General features: G+C 43.6%; 1 protein-coding gene and 1 pseudogene across 2 annotated transcripts; both read left to right on the top strand.

Moving 5' to 3' along the window:
• Nucleotides 1–6,242: 6,242 nt before the first annotated feature.
• On the top strand, nucleotides 6,243–6,680 carry LOC310786711 (profilin-2 pseudogene; annotated as a pseudogene). The gene has a single exon. The product of its transcript is annotated as a profilin-2 pseudogene (transcript).
• Nucleotides 6,681–9,312: 2,632 nt separating this feature from the next.
• On the top strand, nucleotides 9,313–10,131 carry LOC310786215 (transcription initiation factor TFIID subunit 7-like; the record flags this gene model as incomplete). Its single annotated transcript, XM_083647384.1, has 1 exon — nucleotides 9,313–10,131. One exon carries the CDS (start codon nucleotides 9,313–9,315, stop codon nucleotides 10,129–10,131), a length of 819 nt encoding a protein of 272 aa, XP_083503510.1.
• Between the last annotated feature and the right edge of the window lie 6,932 nt (nucleotides 10,132–17,063).

Raw genomic sequence — 17,063 nt, 5'->3', positions numbered from 1 at the left:
AAAAGTTGGAGAACCACTACTTTAGGGGTTTATTGGCTTTGTTTCTGAGATGACAACCAACAACACAATGATGGCATCTCCCTCAAAGATCCCCCACATTGCCGGTGTGGGTGTAAGATCCTCTCGCCTCAGTGGCCAAATGAGTTTATGGTCTGAATGAACAATTTCAAGTATTTTTCATGCTCTGCATGTTCTCCGTTTTCTAAATTATGGATTAATAAATAAAGACTTAGGTTTCACCACAACAACACAACCAGCCTAGCCTAGCCTAGCTTAACAACATGTTAGCAACATTAGCCGTAGAAATTTAGCAAACTATCAGAAACAGCGTTATCTTTATGATCTTTTAATAATTTTAGTAGACACATGTAACAGTATATATAGATCCCCGTTATGAGGTCAGTTTAGCAAAATAACGCCTATTTCGAAATCAGATTTTTCAGGACCGGGGTCCAGCCAGCCCAGCAACCATTCTCAGCTGATGCAAGCCGGCTTCAGAGCTCCTCGCCTGAGCACATTTTACGTCCATGATGCCGGGCGAAATTACCTGATAAACTGGCCTGTGTGGCTCTGTGGTGATTAACTACCGGTAATGTCTTCGTAGCATTGTGATTGATTGATGATTTAATTCATTATGGAAGGCTTTAACAGATGAAAATAATTCCCTGCCATACACGTAAAGTGACGCTTGAGTTGATATGGGGAGGCTGAGACTGCCTGTTTTTGGGCTCTATAATGTTATGTAACGTGACATACAGATCACCACATTTCAATAAATCATAAGGTTTTTGCAGATTTGAATGCTGTTGGTCATTTGTTTTGCTCTTGGAAGAACATGACCGACGTCTAGAAAAGGTAATGCAAACCATCCAGAAATCTGGCCTGAAGCTAAACCGCCAAAAGTGTAAGATAAGACAAAGCTCTCTCCACTTTTTAGGCCAGGTTGTCAGCAGAGCCGTAACCAAGGGCGGGCTTTGAGGGGTCGGGCCCAATCCACTGAATTTATTTATTTATTCTTTCCATGAGACGTTGTACTGTTGTACTGTCTCTTTAAATCTCTGTTATGACGGAATGACCTGACCAATCCCAACTAAGGAAGGCAACGTATTAGCCAATCACAGGCAGAGCAGGGCGGGTCACCAGCTTTGGTTGTGTTTCGCCATCCTAGGTATTCCTAGGATGGCGAAATAGGGATGAATTGACGATGATTATGTAAGGGTTAATGCACATCGAGGTGTCCATTATGAGGCATGAACCGGTCCGAGGCGCCAGCCGAGGACTGGTTGCTTCCGCGAAGTATGCCGGTCATAGCAATGCGCGTCCATGTGAATTGCTGGGGAATGCCCCCTGATCGGCCCAAAAATGTGCCTCGCGCCGTCACTGTGCCACTACGCTCACAGTCCACTACTGTATGTGCGTCACTACACCGTCCCTCATCCCACCCTCCCTCGTCCTGTGGAAGCTCCGGGGGCAAATGGTGGCGATTGAGTGCCAGGCAGTCTGAATGAAATTGAATGTAACGTTCCCAATTCTATGTATTGAATTCTAAAAAACGACCCTCAACATTTGGGAAGGCTAAGCCACACAACTAGTTCGTTATAATCGCACGTCATGCTTCGAAGGCGACTTGCCGACGATGAGGACGGTGAGGACTCAATCACAGCAGGTCTCCGCTGATAGACTACCACGGAGATCTCTTACAGGCACAGGCACTTTACGCCTCCTCCTGACCAGGCGTAATATTTACGACCGGTAGTGAGAAAAAGGCAACCGGCGTAGCTGTTAGGTCGTAAAGTTACGACCGGCTTAACTTAAGACAAGTCGTAAGACCAGTTGGTGCAACTGGCCCCTGAGCTGTAGAGATACAGCAACAGAGACGACTAAGGAGAGTCCAGCCAGACTCCTTATGGGAAGGAGACTACGGACCACAGTACCAAAGCTCAACCACCAGCTGAAACCAGCCTGGCCCGACCTGTCTAAAGTGAGGCAGAATGATGTAAAGGCTAAGCAGGCATACGAAAGCACTTACAACAGGAGATATTCTGCAAAGCCACTCCCTGCCTTGGGTGTGGGTGACAGAGTATGACTGAAGATTGACACTGAGAAGGACTGGGGTTATACAGGCTACCAGTTCCACACCACAGTCGTTTGATGTGAAGACGCCACAAGGAGACATCACCAGAAGAAACCGCAGACATCTGCAGATCGTCAACCAGGAACAAAAATGACACTCAAACAGAGACAATCTACAAACAGCCAGACAGCGGCGTCATCGCACAGTGGTCCACTAGTCCTGCACGAGCTGAAAAAGGGACTGCTGCTGTGACACCGCCACCCGGAGTTGTAATGACACGCTCAGGGCGTGTTGTGAAACCCACCGTCAAGTTGACCTAGTTATGGAGTAACAAGGGGCAGAATAATCCCCATCCCATTCCATCAGGGCGTGGTAGTCCACCCACTACCCTGTTAGCTTAGAAAGAAAAAGAAAAGAAGAAAAAAAAAAGTTGTGAACTGGGGATGTTTTTTTTGTTGTTTAGAGGGATTGCTGTTAGAAAGTAAGGCTAAAGGGAAAAAAAGGGGGAAATGAATGATGAATAAGTGAATGATAAATAAGTGAATGATGAATAAGTGAATGTTGAAACTGAAAAAAATAAGTCATAATGTTGTTCTGATGGTTCATGAAGAAATGTGTTTAACTACTGTAATGTTCAGAAATAATAATAATATACAGTAAGTAAAACCCCAAACTTAAAGGGGGAGATGTGGCGTAAGCCGGTTCAAGGTTTTACGACAGTGACGCAAAGGCGGCACGTCGCACTTTACGTGGAACATGTGCAGAGTAAAACAGACCTGTCATGCTCAAAATAAACAAGCGCAATGCTAAGTGGAACAGTCGCCTCTCGCCTCTAATTATAAGTGTTTAGACAAAGAACAACACTTCAGAGTCTACTTCTGCAATAACTGCACTGTGGCAGTTTGAACTCGATGAACGTTAACGTTAACATTACTCCTCGAGGCGGACAGGCAAGGAGGCAGCCATTATTGTTTTGCTAGCGGGGTTCCTGATTGGCTGGTTACGATGTCACTACAAGGTGGGTCGCTGATTGGCTGGAACGCTTTGCAATTTCTGCAAATACCCTCCCAGGGCTTGAGGCCAGACAGTCTGGTCGAACGAAATGAAATGTGAGTTCACGTGACCGGCTGGTTTACCAGGCTAATTCTCAAGATGGTTGAATAGTAATTCATGCAACTGTGCGCCATAGGCTCATACCAGGAAGGATTTATTACATCACTGATGGCATCACAATTGCTCGAGTGATATCACTGACAGCACAATTGCTCAGGTGACACTGATGACAGTAACATCTCAATTGCTCAAGTGGCATCACTGATGACATCACAATTGTTCAAGTGACATCACTGATCACATCACAATCGTGACTGACGCCGCCACAGACACGGCCACACACACTTACACCCAATTTTAACTAATAGTGGGGCTCAAAGCAGCACCTATAGGTCGCTTCCGGAAAGAAGCGCCAAAATTGGCACAAATACTCCTTGTGGACTGTTATTTTGAAATTTTATTTTTTCCAAGATGGCCGCCATTTCCAGCCTGAAAACACTATTTTGGGGGCAACTTTGGGTAGAATTTTCCAATATGAATGATCTTGTTATCAAACCATACATTTATGACCACAGAGAAGCCAGATTTATTCCATGAAAATTTCAAAATGGCTGCCATTTTAAAGATGGCTGCCATTTCAGCCATTTTTACCATAGGATTTCACTGTCCAGGGCGATTTTGATGATTCTGGTGTCAAATGACAGGTTTTTACCTATGGAAATTTCAAAATTATACATCAGAAATGATTTGTATATCTCCTTTTGCCATTTACTCTGCATATATTTTCAAAGTAATGTGAAAATATGCATAAACAACAGTATTTTAGAGATTTTGTATTTTAGAGTAAATGGTAAAAGGAGATATACAAATGATTTCTGATGTATAATTTTGAAATTTCCATAGTTAAAAACCTGTCATTTGACACCAGAATCATCAAAATCGCCCTGGACAGTGAAATCCTATGGTAAAAATAGCAGAAATGGCAGCCATCTTTAAAATGGCAGCCATTTTGAAATTTTCATGGAATAAATCTGGCTTCTCTGTGGTCATAAATGTATGGTTTGATAACAAGATCATTCATATTGGACAATTCTACCCAAAGTTGCCCCCAAAATAGTGTTTTCAGGCTGGAAATGGCGGCCATCTTGGAAAAAAATAAAATTTCTGCGTGGCCAATTACTTTTATCAAAATAACAGTCCACAAGGAGTATTTGTGCCAATTTTGGCGCTTCTTTCCGGAAGCGACCTAAAGGTGCTGTTTTGAGCCCCACTAATGGTAAAAATAGCTGAAATGGCAGCCATATTTGAAATGGCAGCCATTTAGAAATTTACATGGAACAAATCTGGCTTCTCTGTGGTCATAAATGTATGGTTTGATAACAAGATCATTCGTATTGGACAATACTACCCAAAGTTGCCCCCAAAATAGTGTTTTTGGGGCGGGAAATGGCGGCCATCTTGGAAAGATCGAGATTTCTGCGTGGCCAGTTACTTTTATCAAAATAATTTGTGCAAATTTTGGCGCTTCTTTCCGGAAGCGACCTATTTTACATTGAAAGTGCATTTTTTGAGCCCCACTATAAGAAGATGTTGTTTAACTCATTCACCGCCAATGACGTCTTTGACGTGTTATCAGAAATAGCCCTCCCCGCCAATGACGTGTTTGACGTGTTTTTGTTTTTATGAGTGCAGCGCATAGTTGAAACACTTACCCAGCCTGTGACATAGTTTCGGGTCCCTAACCTCAAAGTGAAGCCGACAGCACGTTATCAAACACATACCGCAGCTGTTGTTTGAAATGAGGAAGAAGGTGGAAAGGAGGACAAACGCGCTTCCTTGTTGCAGAGGAGAAACGCCATTGAAATGCCCCCTCGCCGCGCTGCAGAGCTGATCGACTTGCCATAGCAGAGCAGCGGACATCGAAACCGCGGTAGTCAAACCCGTGACCAACATGATCGATCCTGGTCCCTGGACCCCGTTCCTATGTGCCAGCCTTGCTGCAGGGCGAACCTGGATTGCCTAGTCAAACCCGTGACGAACATGATCGATCCGGTTCCAGCAGCGCCTGGTCCCAAAGCCTGTGTCGTGTCGCAGCAAAACGCTGATGGGGAAGGAGGGGGAAGGAGGTGGGATCTAGCAGCAGCTGTGGAGAGAACTCTCTCTCTCTCTGTGTGTGTGTGTGTGTGTGTGTGTGTGTGTGTGTGTGTGTGTGTGTGTGTGTGTGTGTGTGTGCGTGCGTGTGTGTGTGTGTGTCTGTGTCTGTGTCTGTGTGTGTCTGTCTGTCTGTCTGTCTGTCTGTGTGTCTGTCTGTACACTCACTCACACTGAGCAAACTGTATTGTTGAATGTAAAAAAAGCACTTCATATATATATATATATATATATATATATATATTTTTTGTCATTTGTGTCATAATGAATAATATTTACATGTCTGATGTCAATACAGTTCAAAATAAAAGAATTGAGAGCGAGTTCTGCCTGATATTGTGTGCTGTGTACATAAATGCCATTTTCTGCAATTTCTTTTCTCAAAAAGACCTTTTGGGTGAAAACAGGGTGTATATAAATGGCTATAAGTAGAGTACAGAACATGCTAAAAGCTCACTTTTTTTTTCCTGGTGAACCCAGAGACGTACATCTTCATTTTGAGGTATTGCAAATCACTCTGGTGCTAATAGATAATTTACTGTGGGTCTTGAAAGATGACCAACAATTATGAAAATCTTTGGCCTGTGCTAAATATTGGCAGTCCTAAACTGGCCCTGAATGAGTTAACATGCCCAATACCGCTTTTTCTGTGATTTATAACATCATTAATGATGTTACAATGTTTATGATATCATCATTGATCTATGACATTTGCCATAAACCACCACAGATCTATGACATCATCAGTGATGTCATAGTCATAGACATTGTGACATCACTGATGATGTCACATCATCAGTGATAAATCACAAAAAAAGCAGGGACCTAGTTACATTTTCTTCCTGGAGGCCTTTGTGTTAACCACTGACAATACAGCTGTGCTCGCTATTCTCCGTCGCTCAGGAAAACCACCTGTGACTTATTTGACCAACTAATTTTTTCATCTTTGAACTAATTCACAAACATGTCGTGGCAAAGCTACGTGGAAACCCTGATGGCTGATGGCAGCTGCCAGGACTCGGCCATTGTTGGGTACACGGACGCCAAATGTGTTTGGGCATCATTTCCAGGCGGCACCTTTGTCAACATAACGAGTGAAGAAATCGACACCTTAGTAGGAAAGGAGCGAAAGGGCTTCTTCACCAGCGGGATGACCTTAGGCAATAAGAAGTGCTCCGTCATCAGAGATGGCTTCCAAATCGACGGCGACTGGACAATGGACATCCGGACGAAGAGTGAGAGGGTCGAAGAGGGAGAGCCAAAAGGGTCAACATACAATGTTTCCATAGGCAGAGCCGGTAAAGCGTTGGTTTTAGTCATGGGGAAGGAAGGTGTCCATGGAGGGCAGCTCAACAAGAAAGCGTATCACATGGCTGAACACCTGAGAAGGTCTGGATACTAGCGCAGACTGAGCCCAGCCTGAGGTCGTCTGGATACTAGCGCAGACTGAGCCCAGCCTGAGGTCGTCTGGATACTAGCGCAGACTGAGCCCAGCCTGAGGTCGTCCAGATACTAACGCAGACTGAGCCCAGCCACCTGTTGCCTTTCACACTACTTCCTACTCTAGTTGGTAGTTGCTTTTGTTTTGTTTCTTCCAACCTTTTTATTTTGTCATTTCCCTTTTGTGTCATCCCCCCCTCCTCTCGTTTCCAAAGTAATTTTGATGCACTCACATCATGTACTACGGATGCATATCGGTATCGGGTCCAATACTGGCCTAATGTAGGGTATCAGATGGTATCTGTATCGGGTCCGATACTGACCATGACCACACCCGATACCACTTGACATGACACCAGGGTGGGAGGAGTTAACACGGAGGCCTCTGGCCGTGATGCCCTGAGATCCCTAAGGCCACCTTGGCAGTGGCCTGCTACCAGCCTGCTACTGTCAGTTGCTTTAAAAGTGTCAGTGTTCTCACTTCAATGTAGCCTCCCCTATGCAAAGGATGTGTAATCGGCTCATTTTAACACAAGCCTTGCCCCTAAAATGATGAAATTCCCACCCTGCACGTTAACCTGAAAGCACCTCCTAAAAATAGATTTCCCCACTACACCGGCCATCAGGTTGTGTTTTGATGGTGCATTCATGGTCCAGACTCCATTCAGTAAAAATGATGTGTTCAAATGTAATCTTGAGAAATATAAAAAAAATAAAGAAAATGACTAAAACCCATAATGTTGATAAGTTCTCTTTTAATTAAACATAAGCTTAAGGCACACACAAACCCCTAATTAAGTATTCATCTCAGTACTCGGTATCGGCATATACCTAAATGTAAGTACTCTTATCCCATGACATGACAAATCTGTACTTCCTATGACCAGCAACATTGCTGGCCAAACACTCAGTGAATATACATTTTTGTGTGATTGTGTTGACAGTTTTTCTATATGGTAGCTTTATCTTCAACTTGATGTGATCGCCATCCTGCATACTTGCACTAAGACAAATTCCTCGTTTGTAATCTGATTACTTACTGTGGCTATTAAAGTGAATCGTGAATCTTTATTAAAAGAGAAGTTCTTGAGCAATTTGAAGTAGAGATTTTTTTGTTCTTTGCATGATGGTGGTTTTGTGGACTTGGAGAAGGCTTATGACCGGGTCCCCCGTGAGATACTGTGGGAGGTTCTACGGGAGTATGAGGTATTGGTAAGGGGGTCACTACTCAGGGACATCCAATCTCTGTACGCCCAAAGCGAGAGCTGTGTCCAGGTTCTCGGCAGTAAGTCGGACTCGTTCCCAGTGGGAGTTGGCCTCCGCCAGGGCTGTGCCTTGTCATCGATCCTGTTTGTGAAACTCATGGACAGGATTTCGAGACGTAGTCGTGGGAGGAAGGGGTTGCAGTTCGGTGGGCTGAGGATTGCATTGCTGCTTTTCGCGGACGATGTGTTCCTGATGGCATCATCGTCTGGAACCTTCAGCACTCACTGGATCGGTTCGCAGCAGAGTGTGAAGCGGCTGGCGATGAGGATCAGCACCTGTAAATCTGAATTCTGAAATCTAAATCTCCTCGTTTCACCAAACCCATGGACATTCCATCGTAAACAACGGCTGTGCCAGCTCCTGTATTAATACATTTATTTTTGTTTTGTTATTTTTTGTTTTGGAAGGCTGCTATTTTCGGACACTAGATATCCCAGCAAGTAAAATTAAAAAACACTAATGATGTCACATTGTATATGACATCATCAGTGATGTCATAAATCACAATGATATTGCTTATCGATGTCGGGGCAAAAACTCAGATTTCTAAAACAGCAATTTTTCAGGAAGTTAAAACCATTTGCTCTTAAAATACTGAACACCACGTCGTCAAAGTTGGCACATCTTCATTATAATCAGTTTCACGCTGGATGTAATTACATTATTATTAATGAATACCTTCCGTTGATGTATGATGTAATCAGTGGGATTTATGACATCACTGATGATGTCATCAGTGGATTTATGACATCACTGATACATCATCAGTGATGTCATCAGTGACATCATCACACTATAGCCATGTGTTTGTGAGTGAATTTATGACATCACTGATGATGTCACAATGCCTATGTATAACATCACTGATGACATCAGTCACTGATGATGTCATTAATGACATCATCACTGAACTATAGCCTTTTGTCTGTAATTCACTGATGTCTGATGAGTGGGACAGACAGAGAAACAGACAGAAAGAGCCTCAGCTCCCATTTATATACTGATGATTCATTTGGATCTAGCGTTTTTGGCCGAGTGGCCAAGGGCGCCTCTCGATAGTCCGCCATGATTGTTTGAAGATGACAGACCAGAGTTTTGAGAAGCGTCTCGGGCGGTCTTCTGGGTTAGCGTTTAGTGGAGTGTGCGTTTACTGACTGTGCAGTTACACAAACTCTTCCAGTCCTACTTATAGCCTCTGCAGGGAAGGATGTATGACATCATTGATGATGTCACAATGTATGTCATACATCACTGACGTTCTGAGGAGTACCTGAATGCTTGGGTGTCAGTAGAACATTTCAATATATTTGTGTATCGTCAGTTATCCCATGCAAAGTAAGAAAACAAAAATGCCGTCCAAACAGAAAGTTGGGAAAGTCTGCTCAAAGAATAAAGAGGATACTCCGTATGAGTTGGAGAGTCAGTTTGTCCTGAGGTTGCCCATAGAATATGCTTCAACAGTAAGAAGCATTGCCCAGTCCAGCAGCATGAACCTGAAAGACAGACTCACCATCGAGTTGCACCCGGATGGTCGTCATGGCATAGTCAGAGTAGACCGTGTCCCCCTGGCCTGCAAGCTGGTGGATCTACCTTGTATCCTGGAGTCTCTGAAAACGGTGGACAAGAAGACTTTTTACAAGACTGCTGATATCTGTCAGATGCTGGTGTGTACACTAGATGGAGACCTTTACCCTCCTTTAGAGGAGCCCATTGGAAGTACCGACCCCAAGAGCACAAATAAGGACAAGGACAAGGACAAGAAATTCATCTGGAACCATGGCATCACCTGCCCTCTGAAGAACACGCGCAAGAGGAGATTTCGGAAGACTGCTAAAAAGAAGTGCATTGAGTCTCCTGATGTGGAAAAGGAGGTGAAGAGATTGATCAGCACAGATGCCGAGGCTGTCAGTGTCCGGTGGGAAATAATAGTGGAGGATGAGACCAAAGAGGCAGACCAACATGGTTCTCTGGCCAACCTGGACTCCTCGCCTGGCACCTCAGGACACAAGATGGGCCATGGATCCTCAGCGCCGCATGACGAGCTGAGGGAGATCTTCAACGACATCAGCAGCAGCAGCGAGGGCGAAGGGGACGGCCACGAAGACGAGGATCTGAATATCATGGACACAGAGGATGATCTGGACTAGCCTCAACTGGTTAACTAAGGTCGCTTTCACATATAAGCTGGTGGACTCGGTGCGATTCAGGAAGGGGGGGGGGGGGGTGAAGTTGCAACATTGTTTCATTTTTCATTTGGTCCGGTTTGCTTTCACACATGCAATTTCCAAGCGCACCACACTTTCTGAACAATGTCACATGGTCAAAACGGTCACTCGTCAGAATATAGAGGAGAAATCTCTCCTCCTTCTGCCGCAAATCTAAATAAGACAATATTTGATTAAGTGTTTAAATGAGTTGCTTAGAATATTCCATTCATAGTTTATTCCCATTTACATGCTACAGAGCATGAGTCCCATTAATGACTGAAGAGCAGAGTCTTGCACCGGGTTGTGTAACGGGTAAAAAATATACTTTTATAAATCCACGGGTACGGGCACGGGTACAACTTAACTAAACGTGGGCGGGCAGTGCTTGCACAACGTAGAGCCGTGTATGTTTTTGTGTTGTGCTCAGACTGAATTCAGTCACTTACGGTGCATACGTGACGCAGGCAGTGTGTTTATTGTTGTGGGAAGTCAGTCTGGTAACTAGGCAGAGGCAAGAGGAGATTTGCAGTAGGCTACTTTCCCCCTGTCAAACAGTCCAGTGGTTCTCAAACTGTCAAGGACCCCTAAACTGACAAAAATTAGACCACAGACCCCCATTTGATAAGACTTTGTCCCCATCTGATACAGTTTTTGCTTTTAGATGTTTTATTACAGAAAGTGTATGAAACCCATGACCAAAATAGCCATACATTCTGTCATTGTGTTACTGTGGATGGAAATATAGTGAACATAAACGATCCCCCTTTTGCTGGGGACCCCTGCAAATATGAGAGAGCTCTGCAGCATGCAGTAACGTAGTGTATCAGCGTAAGAACTCTCATGGGTCTGGCGTCGAGACTAGGATGCCACCGACCAAACTAGAGTCAGTGGAAGGACAGCTACAGCCAGACTGGAGGGGCTGGTCGTCCCCACAGGACAGACATCTTTCTACTGCAGGTTATTACTGAAATAAACCTTTTCATGGGATCGATCATGAACACTGCAGAGCTGAATGGTTTTTCTTTTAATTATCTTAACTATTGTCCTATATGTGTTATTGTAGGACACACGCAACCTGCTTCTTTGCCCAAGAGTGAGGCAGCCAGGGGCACAATGTCCCAATTAAAGAATGATTTCAGTCATAAAGGGTTGAACAAAGAAGCAAAGGACAATGTCCAACATGCTTGGGACATGATTGAGGTATTAAGATGTGGCTCTCTGAGCTGGCAGTCCAGGTTGTGGACTTCTGTTGGATGCCACCTGACACTGAGGACATTGAACATGCTGCTGCAGGAGCAACAGCAGGAATTGAGATGTCGTCGTTCCCGTATTGCAGCTGTTTGGAAGGTATTTTAAATTGTCAGTTAGGTTGGAGAGCAATCAGTCAGTCTGCCACGAAAGGCTCGGAGGTGAAATGATACTGTACATGTACAGTGCCACGAAGGTGAAAACTGCCTTTGCTCCGAATGGTACCAGGTTGAGTGCCTGCCCCCTCCACAGCGCCAACCCAGTGAAGGTAAACCTGGTCCCTAATCTAACATTATATCCATCATTATTTGTATTGTTCCAGAACCATACACTGTTAGCCTGTTGCTAACCTCCTTGTGCTGTTTACACTTCTGTGTCTATGTCCTGCAGACATTTGATATTGCTGTGATGAATGCAGACTGGGCTCGGCTCGAGGGAGAAGACCACGGGCAAAATGACAGCACAGCACTGATGTGGGAGGGCCTCTGCCACCTCACCCGCCGGGACTGTGTTCGAGAGGGGGATGGACCAGCCATCGTCAACTGCTGGAAAATGGATATGATCCAATTTCGACAGAAGAAGCACAACAAATACTTCGCCATAGCCCAAAAAATGCAAATTTGTCAGTCAGAATTTAAGGAGGGTATGAGGAGCTAAAAAAAAGAAGAAATAGAACTAGGAACATTAGTTCCATGTTTGATATCTATCTTTTTAAGGAATCCTACTCCTAGGTCATCTCCCTGAGAACTTGGGTCAGGACATGGTGTGAAACCGTGTGGCCAATCTCCAGGGAAGGCCAGGGGGAAATATAGGTCTGGACCTATATTTCAAAGGTAGGTATAGGTACATTTTTATTTATTTATTTGGTGTTACAATTGGACTGACAATATATTATGCAGCCATCACAGATGGACCAATTAACTTACAAAAAATGAAATATAGGGGATTACAAATGTACAAACAACTTAGGTTTCACAGCAATGAACATAAATGTACAAAGTATATTGACAAGTAATGTATTTATTACTGCAAATCAGTATCCTGTGTTCTTTGATAACACAAAATACATTTCAATTACAACATGAGTTGCTAAAAGACACCCTTAAGTCAAATGTTGGGTTTTTTTTCTGGAGTTGAATGTTTGAGCTTCACTGTGCCGAATAATGTAGGCAGAGAATTTGACACTAGTATGCTTTTTCAAAGTTGTCTGCTGGAAGAATACATTTTCTCTCTGCTCATAAAAAAAAATCTAGATTCCTCAGAGCATGATTCGTGACATCTCAAATAATATGTACATTTAAAATTGGACAAATTCTGGCCTAATATTGAACTTACACAATGTGAACCTTGAAGCCTCAAGTTCACATTACACTTGCGTAAACAGAATATTGGACCAGGTTTGTTCCAATATTCGAGCTACACATTATTTGTGACGGCACAAATCATGCTCTGACTTTACACTTTCAGCGGATAAATCTGAAAATGCCTTCTAGTATCGAACTTTGCACATGCATTATTCTTTGCAGTGAAACTCAAACATTCATCAACTATGGGAAATATAAGAAACTGTTTTTTGTGTTTAGGGTCGTTTAAGTAATGCAATACAAGACAAGGGAAGCCATAAACGTGATACGATTTTGTGGTTAGTACTTTACTCATTATAGCCAGCGAACTACCCCTAAAGTAAATTGTAGCCAGTGAACCACCCCTAAAGTAAATAGCATTTTAGACACTGGTGCATATCCTGGGTTAAGCACATGGTCAGGGCATTTTTCAATATTTTGTACTATTGTTTTTGGTCCTATTTTAAAGGGGACCTTCTTAGCTTTCATTTAAGGCAACTGCTGCTAACAACAACTGCTGTTTGCTTCAAGAGGAAACCTGCCTATCTCTGCTGCCAAAAGGGCCTAAACACCTCTGCCCTTTTCACACCTAGAAAACCCCCACTTTGCACTCAACAAGAACAAGAACAGCTCATAAGTTAACGGAAAATGCATGCTGACATAAGCATTTTCACATAATTTTTAATCATCTATTCATATCCTCATTAATATTAGGTCAATAATAGATTAGTGTAATTGTGTTAATATTCCCATGAAATACTTAGGGCTATAGATTCAAATGTTATTTTCTAATGTTAGAAGTGCCTCGGAAAGGTGGTTGAACACATCCGCCCCCCCCCCCCCCCCCCCCCCCCCACCCCACCCCACCACCCCACCACCACCACCACCACCACCACCACCACCAGCAGCTAAACTACTAATAGCCAGTCCAGTAGTAGTAAATATTTTTTAGAAAATGAAAAATTGTATATGTGCTGTTTGAAGTATCCAACTCCTTTCACTTTGGCAAACCTCAACTCAAATACAGAATGGCATCCACTGCAATGAATGTGTAAGGGCAAAGCAGAAGCTGCTCTGGCATTATAGCTACACTCACTGAGCAATTTACTGGAACACCAGACTAATACTGGGTAGGTATCAGGGTGGGAATATCGTCGTTTTAGGGGCGTGGCCATCTGGCCTTCGGCGTCACATATTTTTTTAGGGCACAAGGCCACATGCCAGGGCACAAAGGCAATTGCTCTATTGACATCATGAAGAGCGATTTTTCATAAATGTGTGTTAAATGAGCCAATTACACATCCTTTGCACATTAAACTGAGACCACTGACGTTTTTAAAACAACTGACAGTAGCAGGCTGGTAGCAGGGCACTGCCAATGTGGCCTTAGGGATCTCAGGGCATCACGGCCAGAAAGAGGGGCAATGGAGGCCTCCGTGTAATCCCCCCCCTGGTAGGTATAGCTTTCAGCTCTGTGTTATCCGGCTACCAAAGTGACATCCGCCTTACGGTTTGACGTGTTGCATTCTGAGATACTTTTCTGCTGACCAAAGTTGTTGTTTTTGCACCATTCTGTGTAAATTCTTGTTGTGAGATCGGCAGTTTCAGAAGGGTTGGTGCCAGACCTAATACTGGGTAGGTATCAGCTTTCAGCTCGGTGTTAACCGGCTACCAAAGTGACAGACGTGTTGCATTCTGAGATACTTTTCTGCTGACCAAAGTTGTTGTTTTTGCACCATTCTGTGTAAATTCTTGTTGTGAGATCAGCAGTTTCAGAAGGGTTGGTGCCAGACCTAATACTGGGTAGGTATCAGCTTTCAGCTCGGTGTTACCCGGCTACCAAAGTGACAGACGTGTTGCATTCTGAGATACTTTTCTGCTGACCAAAGTTGTTGTTTTTGCACCATTCTGTGTCAATTCTTGAGACTGTTGTGAGATCAGCAGTTTCAGAAGGGTTGCACCAACAACCATGCTGTGCCGTGGTGTGAGTTGCATAATGTCAGTTAGTTTGTTCAGCCATAGTAACCACACGCAATGCCAGCATTGGTAAAATAGCTGTTGAATTCAACTATTTGATCAGAGTGAAATAAATAATAAACAATAAACACATGTTGCATGCACGTGTAATTACACCTGAATTAGGTCAACAACAGACACGTTTGATGTTAAATCCAACAAACCGGAGCTCTGAAATGAAACCCACCACGTCAATTGCCCAGGACAAAATGATAAAAAAAATTATTTTCTTTTTTGAGGGAATGTAATAATTTTATCTATCACATCCGCTATTTCTGTTGCTCTTTTTTCCCCAATATTTTATTTAAATTTTTTCTTAACAGTACACAAACAAAACACACGAACAGGCTCGGACAGAGAAAACAAAAAACAACAACAGAAACATCAACATTCAATATTAGTACCATGTGGTGCTACAAGCCGCTTAAGGTGCTTATGTGCTAATAAGAGATAGTGTCCAAAGGATCCCATGCCAGGGGTCCACGAGCAACCAGCGGGGCGAGTCACCAGTATCCCGTTAGCGAAGGGCAGAAGCAAAATGATCCCTTATTTTGACAAAATGTTCCATACGTTTATGGGCAATTAGAGGGTAATTGTGCTTTTTGCTTTAATTGAGTGTACAGTACCTGTCCTGTAAATCCTGTGTTATTGAGACAGCGTCCAAAATTAGCACCAGCCACCAGCCAAATGCTGGTAATATATACAAGTGGCTGGTAGATTTGCTTCACTCACCATCCAAAAAACCCACAATGGTAATCTATTGAGTGGCTGGTAAAATTTTAACATTCACTGGCCATTTGACTAGTGGACAAAAAAGTAAATTTTTGACCCTGTATTGAGATCCAGGTGAATTTATATCTCATTATTGTGCTGTTGGCTTTTGAGTGTTCAGGTGGCTGTGCTGTAAATCCTGTTGAGAGTCAGGTGAATGTGTCTTAGTTATCCTGGATACTGCATACCGGTATGTGCGCTGTGAGGGGGGGGGCGGGGGGTGGGGCCTTTATGTGACCATGCCATGTCATCATGTCATAATCCACCTGGGCACAAGATGTTGGGAGAAGTACATTCCTCTATACCGGTGGAGAGGAGTGAAACAAGATCCCTAACGGAATTAAATCTGCATATTCTCTAAATGGTTTTAAAAACCTGAAAAAGATTATGGCTGAGTAAACTAGAGTAATGTGCAAGGCGAGCCCTCCATTGTAATGGTTATTTAACTTTTAAAATAGGACCAAAAACAATAGTACAAAAGATTGAAAAATGTCCTGACCATGAGCCTAAACCAGGATATGCACCAGCGTCTAAAATGCAATTTACTTTAGGGGTGGTTAACATCACGAGCTGGTAACTGTGTCACAGCTACCACTCAGGAATGGCTATCATACCAAAATATCATCTACAGACATGTATCTTATCAAAAATCATAAGCAAGTTTTGCCACCTTGAGTGGTACTGACAAGTGACATTTTGAGCTCTGGCCCACGGACTATTATTCTTCCATCTCTCTCCCTAAAAGAGATGCTCAGCTGAAAAGGTCAGGTGGCATGTACACAGACATGTCCACCTCTGAACTTAGCCAATCCAAATGCCCCCATAACCCCCAGCAAGAGCGACAGGCAGCTGACGGGCTCTTCTTGTATGAGCCAGGGAGGTTCCATCAAAGTTTTTTAGAGTTTCATCTATGAAAGGAAAATAAGAAGGACAGAGCACATGAGAAGATTAGCGTTGGCGATAGAGAAATGGGACAAGATTAGAAAGAGGAGACAAGGTATGACCACAACAACAACAACAACAACACTTACTCATATATATCATCGCAGAGGAGACAGTAGCCTTTTCGGTTGCATGCTGTTTGTATGCTTTCCCTGTTCATTCCATCCACAAAGAGGAGGTCCAGGATGGTCTTATGGTAGCACGTTTTGGTTTCTACCAGCTCAAACATGCTTGGGTCCATCTGGTTGTGGTTGCATTGAGCGTGGGAAAACATATGGATGAGCATTTCCCCATTCATCGTCTCTGGAACACCTTCCCACTTCCTGCCAGTATGACAGGAGGTGGTCAGATGATCCCCAGTGAACCACATGGTGAACATCTGGTACCTCAACAGTCAACACCAAGTCCAAAGGCCACAGTCGCAATTACACATCTGATAGTGCTGTCGGTATGGGGAAACTCCTCTAAGATCTCCTTTTGTGATTGGGCATCACTGTGGCTGTGATACGTCTCGATAATGCACGTGTGCATTCCAAGCACCTTCATCTAGTG

Source organism: Poromitra crassiceps, assembly GCF_964638095.1.
Source record: "Poromitra crassiceps genome assembly, chromosome: 12".
Taxonomy (NCBI): Eukaryota; Metazoa; Chordata; class Actinopteri; order Beryciformes; family Melamphaidae; genus Poromitra; species Poromitra crassiceps.
The sequence above is the reverse complement of the archived record's forward strand: the minus strand, read 5'-3'. Positions and strand labels throughout refer to the sequence as shown.